Source organism: Littorina saxatilis, linkage group LG7, assembly GCF_037325665.1.
Source record: "Littorina saxatilis isolate snail1 linkage group LG7, US_GU_Lsax_2.0, whole genome shotgun sequence".
Lineage (NCBI taxonomy): Eukaryota > Metazoa > Mollusca > Gastropoda > Littorinimorpha > Littorinidae > Littorina > Littorina saxatilis.
The window spans coordinates 44,897,558-44,917,850 of NC_090251.1; the positions used below are offsets into that span (position 1 = coordinate 44,897,558).

The window sequence follows — 20,293 nt, forward strand, 5'->3', positions numbered from 1 at the left end:
TCATAACAAATCAACAAACATTTTCCACAATTCCAAATGCGACTAAGATAACCCCTGCTAACACTGTTTTCACGTTCATGCCGTTGTTCATAAAAATGATAATGTATTTTGGTCACTTTGCTTGCATTTCATGTCTTTTACTGACAAAACTGCATGAACGTAACCATAAACAGCAAAACTTACCTCATGCTTTTTCGCCACAATGATCCATCAATGCTTCGACCAAAACAGCATGTGACCAGCTCTTTTGTAAACAATATTCAAAATGGCCGCCGCTTACGCAAAATCTCGTTCACGTCCTGGTGAGTGATCGTTTTTTGTTGCATGCGCGTAACATAACATTTACGCGGTTTTCAATTATTTTTCCCTTGGACTGCTATGTAGAGTGGAATCAAGAAACCGCTTAAAGTCCTATGCCGAAATGAAGGCAGCGACAGAAGCTTTTAATCATGCTGTTTCCCACCTACGCGAGACTTCCAACTCGTTGTTAAAATGAAGACGAACTCGGTACGAAAAACTAACGCGACGGTTACGCGCAAGCAGCCGTCCTTTGAACGCAATTATACACATCGCCGGTCATTCGTTCGTCCTGACAGTAAACCTGCATTGAACTGTTTTGTCTTTCATAACATGATATGATTGATTCAGTTTCAAATTGTCTCTGGTAAAGCGAACATGCAGCTTCAAAGTGTAGTGTGTGAATTGTGTCACGTTTCGCGTTTCGCCGACAACCGACTTTTTCGAACTAATCCACAGATATATAACTCAACAGACACAGATTTGAACACAAGAAGACATGCATATTGAAATCAACTTATTTTGAACAGATTAGAACAGGTTTAATTGAGGTGCATGTAGAATGGTTGCCTTTACAAGGCTAGTTTTGTGACCAACTCGTGATACAGGCACTCGACGCTCTGTTGTACTCTTGACCATATATAGTCCTGACTGTGAGGTTAGCTCATGGAAATTCGGGCTGCTTTCTCCCTGGGGGAAGCGAGCTGCCATACAGTATACGGCGCTACCCTCCTTTTTTTTCCCCCTGCATGCGTGTATTCATGTTTCAAACTCAAAGCCCTGAGACTTTCGCTGTCAACTTGGGTTCTTTATCAGTGTTCAGACACCAAGGAGAGTCTGCACGAAGTTGACCCTGGGAAATAAATCCCTCGTCGAATGTGGTAATCGAACCCACACCGATAGCGACAACTAGTTTTGAAGCCAGCGCCGCTACCGACTGAGCTATTTTCCCGCCCTCTAGAGATGCACCTACTGTTACAAACTGCGAGTTGCAGATGCTGACTTTGACCTTATAATATAATCTCCACTATGAGCAAGGCCAGATTCCTGTTTGTGTAGTATTAGTAGCTAGTACAGTAGTAGTAGTATGGCTGTATGGAGTTCTGTAGATTGCATACATGTACAGTTGTACTTGAGCAGCGATTCTTGAGTGTTACTGACATTGAGAGCTGGCGGGTGAAGGAACAAAAGAGATAGTCGCCAGGTAAGCTGACAAAAAAACCTGGACACGTTTTGGAGAGCCTATCTGACAGTCAGGCCCACCATGGTCCATGGGCGGGTACACATGAATGGTGACATCAAATCAAATGACAGAACTCAGGCTCGATACTGCTCTTTTTTAATCAGAAGTGATTGGTAGTAGTAGGAATGGGCATATCATATCCTAGGCCTTGCGAACTTTCAAGACGTCAAATAACGTGAAGAATAAAACGTGTGATACACTTACTCAAGAGATGGTATGACGTAGGACTTCATGAGAAGATCCATGTAAGGTACAAGATTGGCCGTGCTTTCCACCGCAAGAACAACATCGTACACTTTTTCTCCCTCCTTCGTGTTTGCAACAACCATTTTGCTTGGTTAGAATGCAGCTAAAGACACTGCTGTGTGATGATCTTGTTTCGCCAGTTCATATATGAACTTCCCCTGTTGTGTATATAATGGGAAAATCCTGAACCGAAAACAGTAACAGCTGGTACAGCAGTATCCTGTTCCTTCCTAGTTCTATTTCATTTGCCGGAAGTGTACTAATGACACTAAAGTAGGTAAAGTACACTTCCGGTAAAATGTGAAACAGACAACTTTAGACTTTTTTCCTTTTATTCAAACAGTTATTTAAAAAGCGGTCATCCAATTGAGCATAGGTCAAATCTGCTTCTTTTGCTTGGATGTGAATGTTTTATTATCGAAAAAAAGACAAATATTTTATCAATGCGGAAGTCCTGTAGCATCCAAAATGGCGACGGTCAGTGAGCCTTTGACGCTTGAGAAAGGTTTGTTTCGTGATTTGTGCATTCTCCGCGAGAGTTATTGCTTGGTTAATAATAGAGCTACAACTGTGTCTATGTATGTGCTCGTGTGTGTGTATCTGTAATGCGCATGCCCTGCAACGTAAACATCCAGATCCAGAATGTGTTTCGGGGTTGCATAAATTCAATAACTTGAATAAGGCCACACAAAAAAATAGGTGTGGTTACGGTAACAAAGCCCCCCAAAATAGGGTAGGAAGGTAGGCAATCACTTTTTTTTTTTTTACTTTTTTTTCTAATGTGTACAAATTAAACCTACTTGACGGGGAAATAAGTGTGCGACTCGGGCGCTTTCGCTTTCATTGCGTTTTCTGCACTCGTTCTCTTGGGGTTTTTTTGTTTTTGTAACCGAGTGCCAATTTACTTTACTCTTTCTTACCGAGCCCAAACACTCAAGCAAACGACACAAGTTATATTAACCAGGTTCTTTTATTCCATACGATGAAATGGGGAATGTGTGGGATAACGGGGGTTTACTTTCAAATACAAAACTTTCAATGTATAGGACTAAACAACTCCAAAAAAACAATGCTCTCAACTCTTCACTCTAAAACTACATTCTAAATTCTCCCTCTAAAGCTACCCTTTAAAAACACACTAAATCCTTCCCCCAAACTACACTCTACTCTAAATCCTCACTCTCAACTTTAATCCAAAAAAACCACAATGAGACTCTAATCTAAAACAAACGAAATCTAAAAAAGCAACCTAAAAACAATTCTTCAAAAAAAACCAAATCTACAAAAACTCTAACAAAACCTGACCAAAATCTCTCCACTAAAACTAACTGCTCCCCTCTAACGAAATCTAGTCTACGAAAACAAATCTACGCCCCACTAAAAAAAGAAAGACCTGAATCTAACTAGACCCCTCTAGAAAGAAAAGACCCCTCTAGAAAGAAAAGACCTGTCTAAAAAGAAAAGACTTGTCTAAAAAGAACCCCGTCGCACGCTCCACCATCCTGCAAACCACAGAATGCACGCCGTAAGCATACGTAAACAAATCAACAATTTCAACTACCACAAGCTAACTCGTTGAACAACAAAACACATCATTCCTACCAAATAACATGCCTACAATACCGTTCTCTCAAACAACGGTTTTCTAAAGCATTCAACAAACAAAAGTCTTCCCAAACATTCCAACTCACAAAACAATCTACTTGAACATTCAAATAAATCCTTTCCCCAAGCAGCATACTATTCTTCTCACTGCTTACCCATTTACAGAAAGAAAATTGTATTAACCTACCAGCAAAAGAATTCTCACATCCCGAAAAGATTGCAGCCCGTGACAGACATGTCACACAACGGCATCAAAAACACGCACAAAATACACGTCTTCTTCCCTCAAAGATTCCAATCAAAAACACAGTTTTAGCGTCCACATCCTGCGCGCCGGTGTCACAAGATTAACACATATTCAACTCGAGGGGTGTCGGGCAGCCCCACTTTCTTTAGTTAGTGTCTAACGTCACTTTCAACTATTCAAATTTACATCGCGGCGGAGGAAAAAAGGAGATGGAATAAAGCCACCTGTCAATTGTTTCTTGTTCACAAAGACATTAATCACAAAATTTACTCCAGAGGCTTGTACCAAAAAAGCGATCGTTTTACCTATGCAAATTTTAGAATCGGTTCTTCCGCGAGACCAATTTAATAGAAATGAAACTCAGTCTCGGAAACCTTAATGGATCCCCGATAGTACCGGTTTGAATCCTTAATAGCACAGAGGTACCACGAGTTCACACGGATGCACAAAAGTGCATGTGTACCGTAACTGTCGTTCCCAAGCTCACATTTTTTTTGACAAATGTAATCAAAAGTTATAGGGTCAGCCCCTAAAAATAGGGTAGGTCGGGTTACCGTAACCACACCTATTTTTTTTTAGGCCTAATTGTCTACAGGTGTGAACGGATTCTTGGTGCGTTTGGACAGTAATATTATAATAATAATTTGATCTCCAACTGCAAGAATTGTCATACACATGTGCCTGCAGCCTTATCTGCTTTTCAATTTCATTGATTTCATTCATTTTCAATGAGTAAGGGGCACGATAAAATGAATAATGCTTCAGACTCGGAGACCTGTGTTTACTCAATTACTAAATGTGTTTCATGAAGCTTGAGGCAAGACATTATTAATATTATGATTATGAAATAGTTTGTACCTTGAAACATAGTTGTACTTGTAGAAACAAGCAAGGTTTTCATAAGCAAAGTGATGTAGCTGTGCTTCCTAGAGGCATTAGCTTGTGGCGAGAAATGGGTTTTGGATGGAAACCAGGAAAAACAAGGCAACCACCTCTTGGGACTTGGGCGATTAAGACTCATAAGACTCATTAAGAGGTGTCGTTAAGACATTATGTTGGGTTATGTTGGTGTAACTGTAACTGAATGTTGGAACACAACAATCACCTTTGGAAGCAAAGCTCAGTCAAACAGTCTCCCTGTCACATTGGCATACAGGAGCACGGCAGGTGCAAATGCACGAGCTGCTAGATTTCTGTCATTTGTCCATTGTCATCTCCATTCTTCTGATTGTGTCAAGTAGTGTGTTTTAACTGCTCACTGACTTTCTATTTCTGCCTTTCTTGCACTGCGCAGCGAAGTTTCCTTGCTTGACTTGCACAAGCTGCATGACACTATAAGTATAAACTTGTAACACAAGCGCGTCAGATTTTCCAATTGCAGACCAGAGCCCAGTTTCTGTGTGTCAGATGAAAAGCTGAGACGGTATTCAAAAGTAGTAGGACATTTGAAGTGGTGTTAGCGGCAATCTCCTTTTGACTTTTAGTGGAATCAAATGGCTCTAGATTCTGATTTTAACTGCTATTCATTTCACTAAGTTAGAACATCTTTAGCTATCAAGATTGTTACCTCGCTTCTTGCTCTGTAGTGTAAGCATGCGCACATACACCCCTGTCAAAGGAAATCGAGAGATGCATGGTCAGCGAGGCGCTTCATTGCATAAGACCACATGTATGTGGACACAGCTATCCAAACATCAATAGAATACTGGCGGTATCACCAGTGATGGCGCTAATAATTTTTCAAACTGGTACACAAACGTTTATGATGAAAACTATCCAGAAAAAAAAGGTAGACTGGTCATTGGAACCAGTAAGAGTCCAACTCAGAGTACTGGTTTTGTTGTTTTACCAGCAAAAAAAAAAAGTAGTTCTAAAAATCAACCGGTAGGTTATACCGGCAGCCCATTATTTTTTGGTATTTTCTCATTTCAACCGGTAAAATACTGGTAATTACCGGTTAACGCCAATACTGTATCACGTACGCCATAAGTGTTTGTAGCAGAGAGAGGGAGGTCTTGTAACTTTACTGCCGTCGTGTGACTTTGGCGGGCCGTAACTGGGTTTCATGAATGGCAGTAAGGGCAACTTACAGCGCCGACATGCGGTCAAGAGTCTCTAACAAGGTGTCCTGTATACCAGTCCTGGAGGCTAAAGTCGCATACATCAGCTGCTCTGACCAAAATAATAGTTGCCAGACCTAGTATAGTAAGAAGAGCCTTGACAGTGTACTTTTGATGAAAGTTGTGCTTTTTATTTTATAGCAAAAATTAAGGTAATGTTATTAATTCTTCTTAGCATAATAATTTGTAAAGAAACCATTTCTTTTGTATTTTCTAGATATCAAGAGAGCATCTGAGTTGCTGGACATTCTTCAGAAAAGTGAGTACCCTTATATTAAGTATAATTTAATCATAATGTAAACAACCTATATTAGGCAGTGAAGCATAATTTTTTATTTTTGTTTTGTTTTGTAAACATTTTCCAAGTATTGTCAGTTTTAAAATATCAGTGCACTTTCCAGTTTCAAGGTAAAAACGGTCATACACGTAAAAATCCACTTGTGCAAAAACTTGAGTGTACGTGGGAGTTTCAGCCCACGAGCGCAGAAGAAGAAGAACCATGTGTCAAGTAATATTCTGCCAAATGTTGAAATGTTATTTTTGACTCACATGCGAAGCAAAAGTGAGTCTATGTACTCACCCGAGTCGTCCGTCCGTCCGTCCCGGCGTCCGTCCGTCCGTCCGTCCGGAAAACTTTAACGTTGGATATTTCTTGGACACTATTCAGTCTATCAGTACCAAATTTGGCAAGATGGTGTATGATGACAAGGCCCCAAAAAACATACATAGCATCTTGACCTTGCTTCAAGGTCAAGGTCGCAGGGGCCTTAAATGTTGTCTAAAAAACAGCTATTTTTCACATTTTTCACATTTTCTCTGAAGTTTTTGAGATTCAATACCTCACCTATATATGATATATAGGGCAAAGTAAGCCCCATCTTTTGATACCAGTTTGGTTTACCTTGCTTCAAGGTCAAGGTCACAGGAGCTCTTCAAAGTTGGATTGTATACATATTTTGAAGTGACCTTGACCCTGAACTATGGAAGATAACTGTTTCAAACTTAAAAATTATGTGGGGCACATGTTATGCTTTCATCATGAGACACATTTGGTCACATATGATCAAGGTCAAGGTCACTTTGACCCTTATGAAATGTGACCAAAATAAGGTAGTGAACAACTAAAAGTGACCATATCTCATGGTAGAAAGAGCCAATAAGCACCATTGTACTTCCTATGTCTTGAATTAACAGCTTTGTGTTGCATGACCTTGGATGACCTTGACCTTGGGTCAAGGTCACATGTATTTTGGTAGGAAAAATGTGTAAAGCAGTTCTTAGTGTATGATGTCATTGCTAGGTTTAGCTGAAGGTCAAGGTCATGTAAAGGTCAAGCATGTGAGTCATATGGGCTTTGCCCTTCTTGTTCCCTTGTTCATTTTGGGTGAGAATAGAGAACAAAAGATGAAAGTTATCGGGTCGTTGATATTGATAAGGCCAAAAAAAAAGAATAGTCTGTTTACGGTAACCCGACCGACCCTATTTTTTTCGCGCGACCCTAGACTTTTTTTGGGCATTTGGGGGAGAGAAAAAAAAATCTTTTGGTTTTTTTTGCAAAATAACGTAAAAATATGGTTTTTTGGGGGGGAAAAAAATCCCGACCTACCGACCCTATTTTTTTGGCCTATGTTACCGTAAACAGACTTTTTTTTTTTTGGCCTAACCTCAGTATAATGCTGTGAAATGGAAAAAGACGTGCTAAGAACTGCTATAAGTATAACCTCTTTAGGGTTGCTGCTGCCTGAAAAGTGAAAAGTTTTACTGAGAGTGGGGGTTGAAGTGTTCACGGGAAATGGCCGTTTGGCTTATAACCTCTTCATCACACCTTTGCAGCCAAATGTTAATATCGAGGTCTATATTTGATCGTGTTCTGTGCAGGTGGCGACTTTCCAACCCCCAAGCTGCAGGCTCTGCAGAGAATTCTGACAAGCGACTTTCTCCATGCGGTGCGAGAGGTGTACGAAAATATCTATGAGACAGTAGATGTCAGTGGCAGTCCTGAAGTTCGCGCAAATGCCACTGCAAAGGTAGGTGTATCAGACTATGTTTGCAGCCATCTTGAAGGCAAAGCTAAGCATTTTGGGTACGTGATGTTAGCATTGGATTCAGTGGCAAAGATTTGAAACGAAAAGTAAAGAAATCATTAATAAATGGATATTATAATGGATATATCCATTCTTGCAAAGTTTTTTGCTGTAGGTCCTCGGCTTGTAGAACTTTATAAATTCTATACACAACCTTAACATTTTTTTCGTGGGGAGCTCTCCCATGAAAGCTCTGTTCATCAAAAGGTACCAATAGGTGTTTTCCAGAAGTAACTCCTGTCAGGATTCTCAAGCATTGTGGAAGAGTTGCACCCCACTTGAGTGGGTCAAACGATGACAACTGGTTGACCATTTCAAACCAGCAATCGCAGCGAAGAACTCAATGATGTGTATGTTATGCTGTGTCCGCTCAATATGGCCCAATATCTTTCAAAAATATATATTATACTAAATATTTGCTATTTCTTTCAATATTAGAAACCATTCAAGACTTGGAATGTATGTCCCTTTTTGAAAATTGGGCAGTGTAACTGTTACACTTCCAAAGCAGAAAATGATGCTTTTTTTCTGTTTGTCATAGAAGATAACATTGCTGCACCATAATAAAAGTGTAGGACGTGTCCAGAAGGTCCAAATACATATTCTTATTGAATGATTTCTGAGAGAAAAGTTACAGCACAAAGAACTACATACTATCTTTTGGTGGAAAACTATGTTTGAGAATGTACGTTTTTAACCTGGTTGAAGAGCCTCTACTTTAAGACTCCCTCTATTTTTTCAGACCTTTTCTTCATAGTGTCAATAAATTTACCTCTGTTAGAAGATCCCTTTTTTTAAAGACCTACTTTTTTCAGATTTTTTAAAGTTTTAGAATAGAGTTATCGCTGTGTGTCAAAACAGTTTCATGACTTTTCTAGGCCACAGTGGCAGCTTTCGCAGCCAGCGAGGGCCACGCACACCCTCGAGTGGTGGAGCTGCCGAAGACAGAGGAGGGGCTAGGCTTCAACGTCATGGGCGGCAAGGAACAGAGTTCACCCATCTACATCTCTCGCATCATCCCAGGGGGTGTGGCTGATCGTCTCAACTGCCTGAAGCGCGGCGACCAGCTCTTGTCTGTCAATGGAGTGGTCAGTTGCTTTTTTTTCTGCCACAGAGGGGATGGAGGGGGGGGGGATTGGTTGAGAGTGAGAAAGAGCTGGGAGGAAACAGATACAGTAAATTTACTTGCCTTTAAAGACTGTCTTGTAAGACTTTTTTTTTTTTTTTTTTAACAGTTATTTTAATGTTTTGAACAGTAATTTCATTGTCATAAAAATTGTATTTTATTCTCTGATATGAACTGACAGTTCTGTTGGGGAGAAGAAAAGCTCCCTTTAGAGATCAAAAGCGCTTGAAGTTGGAGGATGGAGACTAGATTAGAACCCCCATTGTTAGACCACCCCCCTTTTCAGTTGTACACCTGTTTACTCATTGATCAATTATCTTCTAAACAGAGTCATTTTCTGTGTGTGTTTTCAGTCGGTGGAAGGAGAATACCACGAGAAAGCTGTGGAGCTGCTGAAACTGGCTCATGGTAGGGTATCCTTTGTTGTTTTGTCAGGTCTTAGTCAACTTTTGGGGCAAATCTTCATTTCACTGGATTGTATTGTGAATGATTATGTATGGCCTATCTACCTTTGTATATGTATATATACAGTTGAACTTAACCTGGCCTAGCGACCACCTCTTGATAACGATCACCTGTTCATTGGAACCAACTGAAAGGTTCCCTGATAAGGGTCTTTTTTTTCTCTATATAATTCACCTTTCAATAGTGACCAACTGTCTTTTATGACCACTTTTGGTCAGTCCATTGGGTGGTCATTAGAAACAGGTTCGACTGTATATACGCACAGTGTTGTTCCCAGACTCAGGGGAAAAGAGCTGGACCTGCATTGAAAATATTTTAAGGAGCAAAGTTCCTAGCTGTCAAAACTATGGGACAATGTGTCAGATCAAAAAAGTTCTCGTCAAAGACCGAAGACCAAGGCCTGGGAACAACACTGTATACATGCGTCTAATATTTCACAGTATACATTATTTCTGATTTTGTCACTTCATTGCTCATTTCTTTCTGTACTTTTTGGAAGTATTTAGACGATGACTGTTAGTGTTACAAAACTACCATTGGGCTGGACCTGAAGAAAGTCTACCTTACAAACTTTTATACATATATCATGTTAGTAAATTTACAAGCATACTGATTTTCATTTGATCACAGATTCAGAGATAACCAGGCATGGGAATTGAAAATTGTAAAAAAGGCGGAAAATTTATAACTGAAGACGCGAAGCGTCAAGTCGACGGCGCGAAGCGCCTAGCCTTACTAGGGGGGTCCGGGGGCATGCCCCCCCGGAAAAATTTTTCTCCAAAGAACCCAGATGGTGCAATCTGGTGTCATCTGAGCTCCAAGTTTGCCATTAAATTCTGTTTTTAGAATCAGAGTTTTTAGTACAAAAATGTACCAATTTTTGCTTTTTTGAAGAAAAAAAATATATACATGTATTATATGGTTTAAATTAAAAAAAAATTTGATCTGTTGAGACAAACAGGACAATGTAATTTGTAACACAATCTGTGCAATCTGGTTTACTTTCAAACATAAAAGTTCAATAACTGAGGCGGGCGGTAACAATGCGTGAACAAAGTACGGAAAGTTTTCGCGGGCTTTTGCGCAAAGGCCAAAGTAACCGGTGCTTTTTTTGTGTGCCTCCCCCCTTTATTTTTTCGGCGGACACTTTTGCATTTTCGGCGGAACAAAAAAAAAAATCGGCGGAAATCCGCCGTTCGGCGGACAATTCCCATGCCTGGATAACTTTTAAAGAAAAACTAACCGTGGATTTTGTTCTTTATGACAGAATGTTTAGCGCCCCCAAGCCACACACATCTCTCTTCCCCCCCCCCCCCCCCACCCCCAAGGTCCCTCCCTGCTCAAACACTCTCAAGTCCATTTTTCTGTACGCCTACCCCCAATTATATCAAACCCGTCTTACTGGTTCACCCCCACAGGCTCTGTGAAGTTGGTGGTGCGTTATACTCCTCGGGTTCTTGAGGAAATGGAGGCGCGCTTCGAAAAGCAGCGGGCGACTGGAAAAAGACTTGGTTCCACCAAGCACCACAGCTAATTTTCTGTGGTGCTGCTTCTACATTTGCTGGGTTTTCCCACGCCTGTGAGAAGTTGTTGTATCTTGTCTTCAGAATGGCAGCATGATTTGCAGTGACTTTGTTCAAGTTTTGCTGGCTGATTTTGTTGTTTTTTGCTCTAGTTGAGACAGTGAGAGTTCTGTTGTCTTGCAGCATGTTTGAAGTGTGTTTTTCTCCTGCAATTTTTGTTCCGTGATTGTCGGGCTGAATTTTCTCGAGAAGGCTACATGTTGTTTGTTGTTGAGTTGTTTGTCCTGAGTTACGGTTGAGCATGAGTTCCACATGTGGTCTTGCAGTCAGACAGCATTGTTAGCTTTGTGGACATTAATTTTCCCCTTTCCTACAGCACCATACCCTTCAGATTGCTCACTTGTCTTTTTCTTTTGTATGACTGGATCATTTCTCAGCAGCATACTTATGTTTGTTTGCGTGGCGAGGCGATTTAGCAAGATATTAATTATAATATAGTGATGATGCGCATGCGCGGCACACACACACACACACACTGACATACATACACACACACACACACACACACACTGACATACACACACACACACACACTGACATACATACACACACACACACTGACACACACACACACACACACTGACATACATACACACACACATACACACATACACACACACACACAGACACACACACACACATACACACACAATGACATACCAACACACACACACATCCTGGACTGCAGTTACCTGTATCAGTGTTTACTATTTACTAATTTTACCCTACACAACCAACCTCCATCCTTTCTTCTTTCTAGATGTTGACTTGACAGAGTTGTTCCCTATCCCTCTTGTTTACTATCCCCTAGCAGTTGCATTTAAGTGGGTCACTGTTCTGTGTTATGTGATAATTTTTTTCCCTCCTCATAAATCTTTTGAAAGAGCAAAAGTATTTTGGGTTAGAGTGGGGATTTGAGAATATGCTTGCCTGATTGTGCCCCTCGGTGCTTCATGTTGACAAACTGCTTCCAGGGGTCGTGATGACTGTTAGTGATGTTGATGTGAAATTTTGCATTGAGCCTGACCTCCGAGCTTCAGTTACTAACTTCCTTACTGCATCATACTTTTGTGCTGCAGCCTCTGTTTGCAGCCATGTAAATGCCGTTGTCAGAGATGTGTGCAAGGTTCTAACCTGTTTCCCGAGACAGTACAGTATAATTATGACTCGTTCAAATTGATGCTCATAGCAGAGTGCTGTCGTCATCATTTGCTTCAATATACAGGATGGAGTCTTAAAATGGAAGTAAATTTACAGCATTGTGAACAGAAAATCTGAAAGAGCTAGGTCTTACATAGGGGGTACCCTGGGGGGGGGGGGGGGGGGGGTCTGAAATGCGGGTTCTACTGTACTTGCATGTCTTCTTGTTGTTATTGTATGAAAACACTGCATGAAGCATTCAGTTGATATGTTACTTGCTAGTAAATCTAGAAACCTGGAATGACAGAGCTATTCTGTACATCTTGGTGAATTAACAGATACAATGATAATGAGATGCACACATGACAGCAAGATTCACACCCACACACCAGTGTCTTCATCCGACATCTGTCTTTAACAGCCTGCAGGCTGCAAATAAGATACAGTGGAACCCCCCTTTAAGATCTCCAAAAACCCCCGCGGGTTAGGGGGAAGAATTTACCCGATGCTCCCCAGCATGTTGTAAGAGGCGACTAACGGATTCTGTTTCTCCTTTTACCCTTGTTAAGTGTTTCTTGTATAGAATATAGTCAATGTTTGTAAAGATTTTAGTCAAGCAGTATGTAAGAAATGTTAAGTCCTTTGTACTGAAAGCTTGCATTCTCCCAGTAAGGTAATATATTGTACTACGTTGCAAGCCCCTGGAGCAATTTTTGACTCACATGCGAAGCAAAAGTGAGTCTATGTACTCACCCGAGTCGTTCGTCCGTCCGGACGTCCGTCCGGACGTCCGTCCATCCGTCCGGAAAACTTTAACGTTGGATATTTCTTGGACACTATTCAGTCTATCAGTACCAAATTTGGCAAGATGGTGTATGATGACAAGGCCCCAAAAAACATACATAGCATCTTGACCTTGCTTCAAGGTCAAGGTCGCAGGGGCCATAAATGTTGCCTAAAAAACAGCTATTTTTCACATTTTTCCCATTTTCTCTGAAGTTTTTGAGATTGAATACCTCACCTATATATGATATATAGGGCAAAGTAAGCCCCATCTTTTGATACCAGTTTGGTTTACCTTGCTTCAAGGTCAAGGTCACAGGAGCTCTTCAAAGTTGGATTGTATACATATTTTGAAGTGACCTTGACCCTGAACTATGGAAGATAACTGTTTCAAACTTAAAAATTATGTGGGGCACATGTTATGCTTTCATCATGAGACACATTTGGTCACATATGATCAAGGTCAAGGTCACTTTGACCCTTATGAAATGTGACCAAAATAAGGTAGTGAACCACTAAAAGTGACCATATCTCATGGTAGAAAGAGCCAATAAGCACCATTGTACTTCCTATGTCTTGAATTAACAGCTTTGTGTTGCATGACCCTGGATGACCTTGACCTTGGGTCAAGGTCACATGTATTTTGGTAGGAAAAATGTGTAAAGCATGTGAGTCGTATGGGCTTTGCCCTTCTTGTTTTATTAGTGCTTTTGTGAACAAGAAACAATTGACAAGTGGCTCTATCCCATCTCCCCCCTTTCCCCGTCGCGATATAACCTTCGTGGTTGAAAACGACGTTAAACATTAAATAAAGAAAAGACCTCCAAAAATCTGTGAAATCAGGCCTTGAAAAGGAAGGAGTCTTAAACTGGAGCAAATTTACAGCGGTTATGAACAGAAAGTCCAAGAAATGAAGGTCTTGAAAAGGAGGGGGTCTTAAAAGGGGGGGTTCCACTGTATATATGTACGCACTGGTTTTGCCAAGGAGCTAGAAAATGTTTTGCAAAAACGTCACAAGAAACCGTCTCCCTGAAACTCTATACTATCAAAGGCTTTAAACCCCAAGATTCCACATGGTTATTGGAAGTTTCAGTAGAACCACCTGACATTCCTGTGTGAAGTAACACTGACAAGATGGAGCGTGAGATTTAAGGACCATTTCTGTTTTTCAGGATCGGTGAAGCTGATCGTTCGCTACACACCAGAGATTCTGGAAGAAATGGAAGCAAGATTTGAGCGCCAGAAAAACAGCCGGAGGCAGGCAGGACCTTAAGCAGCGTCCTTGACCATCATGACCGGACAGTTTTTACCTGAGTTTTTACTTGTTTTTAGAATATGTGTACATGCTCAGACTTTGAATGAGAATGAAAGATATTTGGGACGAAGATGGAGATCGATCCACACACTGCCAACATCCGGTTGAAAATGATTTCATTGATTTAAGGTTTCATCAGCAAGATGGTACAGTGGTACCTGTGATGAAGGGACACCCTCCAGACCAAAAGTGTCCTTGCATTGCAGGTGGACTGTCATGACAGGTATATTTCAGTCAGAATAGTCGACAAAGGGTCTACAGAGGGCGTCCTGTATTGGGAGGTGTCCTAGCTCTCATCAGAGGGGCCTCATGTCACAGGTACCACTGTATTATTTTCTGTATTGATGTGAACAAGTGTGGTCAGTGAAACGTAGCACAGTGTTTTGATATTTTGATGGCATTCTTCAGCTTTCAGACACACTTGTTCTAGACTATGAAATAAGTTGTTGGTTCTCAGTTAGAAAATTTGTTCATATCAAGTATCATGAAAGATTGAGTAGACTGTGACTTGAGTTGGTGGTTCTCATCTACCAAAAAATGTCATATAAAGTATAATGAAAGATGGAGAGTAGTAGAATCCTCTCTGTAATTCAGTAGCACTTATTATCGATGTACAAGATTCAATAGACATGTATATTAATTATTATTATTATTCATACATTCAACATTTTTATGTTCTCATACACAAACCAGTCCTCCATACTTAAGTAGGTACTGCATATATTGATTTGAAGGGATAGGATGGGAGAGGGATTGGGGCTATTTTGTTCCAGATCTTTCCATGTGTATACATACTGTATTCATGCTGTTTGTCCTTCTGCCTGCACAAGTTTGCTTGTCATCTGGAGTGATTGTTTCATTTAGCATTGTTTAATGGTGTTTTTATTTGGGTTTTTTTCTCTTTTTTTTCTGTCTTTTGTGAATTTTTGCAAGGCAGGTCCATAATGTTGTAAAATTATGAGTGATGAAAAGAGAAGACTCCCGCAGTGGGGCACTGCGGTTATGAAATTAAAGGCCCCTCCTGTTTTTGGAACCGCAGGAGCTTTCTAGTTTGCTGTTAGGTAGATTTTTGGTTCCTCTTTCCTGTCATGCTCTCTTTTTCTTCATGAATTCTTTTCTTTTTTCTGCCTTCTTGCTCATTCACCTGTATTTTTTCCAAAAATCTCTTCTCTTGCCGCTTTTCTCGCGATTCATGTATAGTTTAATCTGTTAGTGTTCTGATGTAAGTCCAGCAGTAGATAGGTTAAGCCTATTTTAACATACTGGAAACTGGTAATCTTCCAGTAGGTATTAATTTAGTTTTACTAAAGCCTGCTGGGACACAAGTAATGGGTTAGTGCATTTGTAAACAGGAATCGCTTGACAAGTGGCCCCCTTCATCCCCCCCTTCCTCGTCCTGATATGGCTCTGCGTAGTCGGCTGGACGTTAAGCAACAAATAAACAAACAAACAAAAGAGAAGACAGCAACAGGTTGCTGTATTGTTAAACGAGGAAGGTATATTATATCTATATAATCATCCATGATCCAGATGCTTGCTTTTTGGTACATTACAAAAGAAAGGCTACCAGAGTTTTAATGTGCTCTAGTCTAGTTCGTCATCTGTGTTGTGCATTTCTTTTTATGACTTCCTAGGGTTGTGATAGCTACTGATTGTGAATTGTTCTTCATGTGCTTGATATGTTTTATGAACTTTTTTGTTTTTGTTATTGATTTTTTTGGGGTGGGGTATAGGTTGAACTTATTATGTTGAATACACTTGATCTAACCTTCAAGCGGTGTCTTGCACTTATTGGTTTGTGCGTGCGTGTGTGTGTCAGTGCTGCTCTCTCTCTGTCTACCTCTGTCTACCTCTGTCCCTCTCTCTGTACCTCTGTCTACCTCTCTCTCTCTCTCTCTGCAGCATTCTTGTGTGTGTTTGTTTTAGTCAGAGTGGGGTTCACACACTCTCTCTCTCTCTCTCTCTCTCTCTGCAGCATTCTTGTGTGTGTTTGTTTTAGTCAGAGTGGGGTTCACACACTCTCTCTCTCTCTCTCTCTCTCTCTCTGTGCAGCATTCTTGTGTGTGTTTGTTTTAGTCAGAGTGGGGTTCACACACTCTCTCTCTCTCTCTCTCTCTCTGTGCAGCATTCTTGTGTGTGTTTGTTTTAGTCAGAGTGGGGTTCACACACTCTCTCCCTCTCTCTCTCTCTCTCTCTCTCTGCAGCATTCTTGTGTGTATTTGTTTTAGTCAGAGTGGGGTTCACACACTCTCTCTCTCTCTCTCTGCAGCATTCTTGTGTGTGTTTGTTTTAGTCAGAGTGGGGTTCACACACTCTCTCTCTCTCTCTCTCTGCAGCATTCTTGTGTGTATTTGTTTTAGTCAGAGTGGGGTTCTCTCTCTCTCTCTTCTCTCTCTCTCTCTCTCTCTTTCTTCTCTCTCTCTCTCTGCAGCATTCGTGTGTGTGTGTGTTTGTATTAGTCAGAGTGGGGTTCGCTCTCTCTCTCTCGCTCTCTCTCTCTCTCTTTTTGATGAACAGCTTCAGCAGATTTGTGTTCTTCATGTTACAGAAGAGACGAACCCTTATAAATCAGGTTCAGTGACATGTCATCAGGGTCTTAATGTATTTGTTGAATTTTATGCGTGACTATAATTTATAACTGTGCAGATACTATTGCTGTTATTTTAACCACTATTGTAAGGGGCTGTGGCCTTAGACAATGAAAGATTTGTTCTTGTTCTTTGTTCTTGTTCTCTCTCTTTTTCTTCTCTGCAGCATTCTTATGCGTGTGTGTGTGTTTGATTTGGTCACACAAAAACGCTGAAGAAATGTTTGTGTGCGCATTTGTGCGTGCCCACTTTTTTCCCAAGCCATTATTCTAATTTGAAGTTTTTTCTCTTAAGATTTTTCATTATTTTAAAACCGCCCAAAACATTTCTTCCGATTTTTGTGTGTTATACTTTTACAGTTAGTGTATTTCCATAATTGCAAATATTGACCATTGTATCCTAGCTTAAAGAGAAAACTGAAAGGGTAATAAATTTTTCATGAGTCCCCGTTTGCTCTTGTCTCTGTTTAGTCAAACACGCTGTGATTTAAATACAAGGAACAATCACCGAGCACAAATGAGAAACAATTGGAAATAGGAAGACTTTCATAAAGCACGGAACATTCGTTCATCTTTCTTTGTAATAGTAACAAGGGGAAGAACTGGGAGTTTTCTTTAGCTCGAGATCGTGTCTATAAATAAGATGCGACATCATGAATTAGTGACTGGATTGAGTAAAAGGAAACGCAATGTTTTAAATGCACGGTACCTCAGGGCATCCTTAAAGCGTCAATAGAAATTGATTGTGGAAGCTCGTTGGGAGCTGACTACATTTTTCTTGAATGCCCTACGGGCCTAATGACAATACAACCTTTGAAATTAGTAGGATAATGTTAAGTTCTGTTCCCATGCCTGATTTCCATGGTGCGGCCATGGTCGAGGAAGCGACGCCTTGCGACGAAAGACGATCTTTGCAAAGTCAAGATGAAGGCCGCCTGAACAAAATTAAGGTCTTATTGGATGGTTATTGCCTGAAAATAATTTCTTAAAACGTGTCTGCGTCTTCTTTTTCTTCTTGGTGTTCGCAGTTTTTTTTTCCTGGTTGTGGTGGTGCCAGTCACTCTCCTCCCGCGTCCCCTGGCGTGACAAGACGGACGGGAGGGACCTCCAGTAGTTGGGGCTGGGTCCCTTTGAGGCATGGGACCCGACACTGCTCCACCCTGGGGGGGTCCTCTGTGGGCGAGCGCCATTTCCATCTGTGCTGGTTGATAGTGTCATCATTTGCGTAAGCGCGTGTACCCGTGGTTTGTTAGAATGCGCCGTGTGGCCTGGGTCCTCCGTCTTCAGCATTCAAGGTTTTCTGTCGGGGTTACCTCACCCTTAGCTCATGGCCCGTACGTCCTACCCTGAGAGCACAGGGGGAAGGATTTGCCGGGATCCCACCCGGAGCTAGGGTTTTAATGCGCCGTTAATCGCATTAGATGAGTCCCGTCAATGGACGATGGAGCATTTCAAAGAGGGTAGCAGTGCCGCCTGCCACCCCACTCCGCCCTGGTAGGAAACACCGCCAGTTTGGTCAGCGGCCGCAAGTGGCTGATCTCCATATATATCTGAAGACCGTTCCCCTCTCCGCCACCCGGGGACGCGCTGGTTTGGGGGTGGTCGCCCCACTGAAAATCCCACACTGGGTTAAGGAAAATCAGCCTGTCCCAGCTTAAAACGTGTAAACCAAACATTCAAATCGCCACAGATCTGTCCAAGCCTTACATCGGAGACAAATATCATTACGATCGGACATTTTCCGACAAACTACAGCCTGGTGGTTGCACTTGCAGGGTTAAACTTGTTTTCTAAATAAATTTCGCAACTGAAACCCCTGTCGGTCTACGAAATAAATTCATTTAGACATTCTCATTTAGCGCAAAATGCAGCAAAGCTGGTGATGTTTTGTCCATGTTTAAGTGAGCAGATGTTCATTCCTACAATTTCAACGGATCCGTTCACAGCAGAAGCGAGATATCTTTAAAGCAAACGTTCAGGGCCATTTAGTAAGTGGCTGTGTAAAATGTGTTGTACAACTGTGTACGTTTTAGTCTCCCTTGTATCTCCTTATTTTACTGTGGTTGTGTCCCTTCACTTCTCAGTAAACTGTACCTGATTTGGATCTTTTTTTCGTATGCCTGTGTCCAGTGCCAGGCCAGTCCCACAGCGGAAAGTTGTGGTGAAGCCTACCTTGGACAAAAGGCCAGATAGTACAGTCGAAATTGTCTATAATGAACATCCATGGAACCGATTTTAAGTGCTCGTTTTAGGCAGTTGGTCGCTTTTGAAAGGAGATTTATATAGAAAACACTTGTCGTGGACGGTTTGGGTTGCTCGTAATGGGTAGGTGGTCGTTATCGAGAGGGGGTCGACGGGGCATGTTCGATCGTACAAAAGATCCACTTGACGATGTTAGTGGATGGAGGAGGTGTGTCTCATCCTGCTGGTTGATGTTTTCACAAGATTCGATGCATTCTTCGCGAACGTCGTTCCAGCAGGCATGGCGGATTTCACAGCTTCGTGGGACTTCATTTCGAATGACAGAACCCGAGGGGCGCTTGGCACGGGAAGATATATGACCATGGGGTTGGTGGATTATGCCATGTGTGAGAAAAGGTTTCAACCCTGACGTCACTTCCTGCCACATGAATGCTGGGATTGCTGGTCATGAAGTTCTCTTCGGACCGGATTTTGTCCGTAATCTGAAGAAAAAAACTGTTTTTGTTGATTGTCAAACTTAAAATATTTTGCATATGGGTGTGTGTGTGTGTGTGTGTGTGTGTGTGTGTGTGTGTGTGCGGGCGTGTGTACGTGCGGGCGGGCGTACGTGTGTGTGTGTGTGCGTATTGTTTGTCACGTGACACAACTGTGTATTTTGTTTTAAACTTTTACGTAGCCTGGGCCACACATAGACCCATTTTAACCAACTCAACTTAAAACTCCACTCGCTGCAATTGAAAACTTCCAAATGGACCCAGTTCATGATTCGGAAGGAGAAGAAGACTCGAAAAACGAGGTTTTGGACGGAACAGAAAAGTATCTTTCAAGTAATCACATCCATTCGCTTCTTGCTTAGGCCAGCCTTGAGAGCCAGAGCTTGAATGATCAGTTGGTCCGAGTTCTCCGTGTTCTGGTCCATCTCCTTGACCACTATCAGGGGCAGTGAAAGAAGATCAAAAGCACTGACACACACAAAATCAATGATTCATGTAGACCACAAAAGACATCTGCCTGTTTTAAGTTATACCTAAAACAAAGTAGGCTAATCTAATCTCTACGCAAAGTGGTTCCATCATATTGTCCATTCTAGTTTAAATATTCACATTTTTACTCAATCACGAAGGTCTAATTGTTCTCACCTATTTTTGGCAACACACACACTGACACACACACGCACGCTCGCGCACACGCCGGAAAATAACCCCTTTGAAAATAACTCGGAAAATGTTTTAATGGTTTTGGTTAGTTTT

At 41.4% G+C, this 20,293-nt stretch overlaps 2 protein-coding genes across 6 annotated transcripts in view; one reads left to right on the forward strand and one right to left on the reverse strand.

Moving 5' to 3' along the window:
* LOC138971565 (mediator of RNA polymerase II transcription subunit 25-like) overlaps positions 1–2,040 on the reverse strand; it is a 57,311-nt gene extending 55,271 nt beyond the window's left edge. For 2 of the 4 annotated variants that reach the window (XM_070344326.1, XM_070344324.1), the window contains exon 1: positions 1,745–2,040. In XM_070344326.1, coding sequence (XP_070200427.1) covers positions 1,745–1,869 — 125 coding nt within the window. In that variant the 5' untranslated portion in view covers positions 1,870–2,040. The remainder of the gene's footprint in view (positions 1–1,744) is intronic. The other 2 variants (XM_070344325.1, XM_070344323.1) reach the window with 1 other exon arrangement.
* Positions 2,041–2,093: 53 nt separating this feature from the next.
* On the forward strand, positions 2,094–16,028 carry LOC138971567 (protein lin-7 homolog C-like). 2 transcript variants are annotated; one of them, XM_070344329.1, is made up of 7 exons: positions 2,094–2,291; positions 5,976–6,017; positions 7,637–7,785; positions 8,721–8,930; positions 9,322–9,376; positions 10,852–11,012; positions 14,112–16,028. In XM_070344329.1, the coding sequence occupies exons 1-6, from the start codon at positions 2,255–2,257 to the stop codon at positions 10,965–10,967; spliced, it is 609 nt and encodes a 202-aa protein (XP_070200430.1). In that variant the 5' UTR covers positions 2,094–2,254; the 3' UTR covers positions 10,968–11,012; positions 14,112–16,028. The 2 variants fall into 2 exon arrangements, with proteins under 2 accessions (XP_070200430.1, XP_070200431.1); XM_070344330.1 differs by lacking the exon at positions 10,852–11,012 and having other exon boundaries at positions 2,122–2,291.
* The last annotated feature ends 4,265 nt before the right edge of the window (positions 16,029–20,293 follow it).

Coding starts and splice junctions, on each gene's coding strand:
- LOC138971567 (XM_070344329.1), top strand. CDS start 2,255: ATGGCGACGGTCAGTGAGCCTTTGACGCTTGAGAAAG. Junction 2,292..5,975: donor GCCTTTGACGCTTGAGAAAG/GTTTGTTTCGTG, acceptor TGTATTTTCTAG/ATATCAAGAGAGCATCTGAG. Junction 8,931..9,321: donor TCTTGTCTGTCAATGGAGTG/GTCAGTTGCTTT, acceptor GTGTGTTTTCAG/TCGGTGGAAGGAGAATACCA.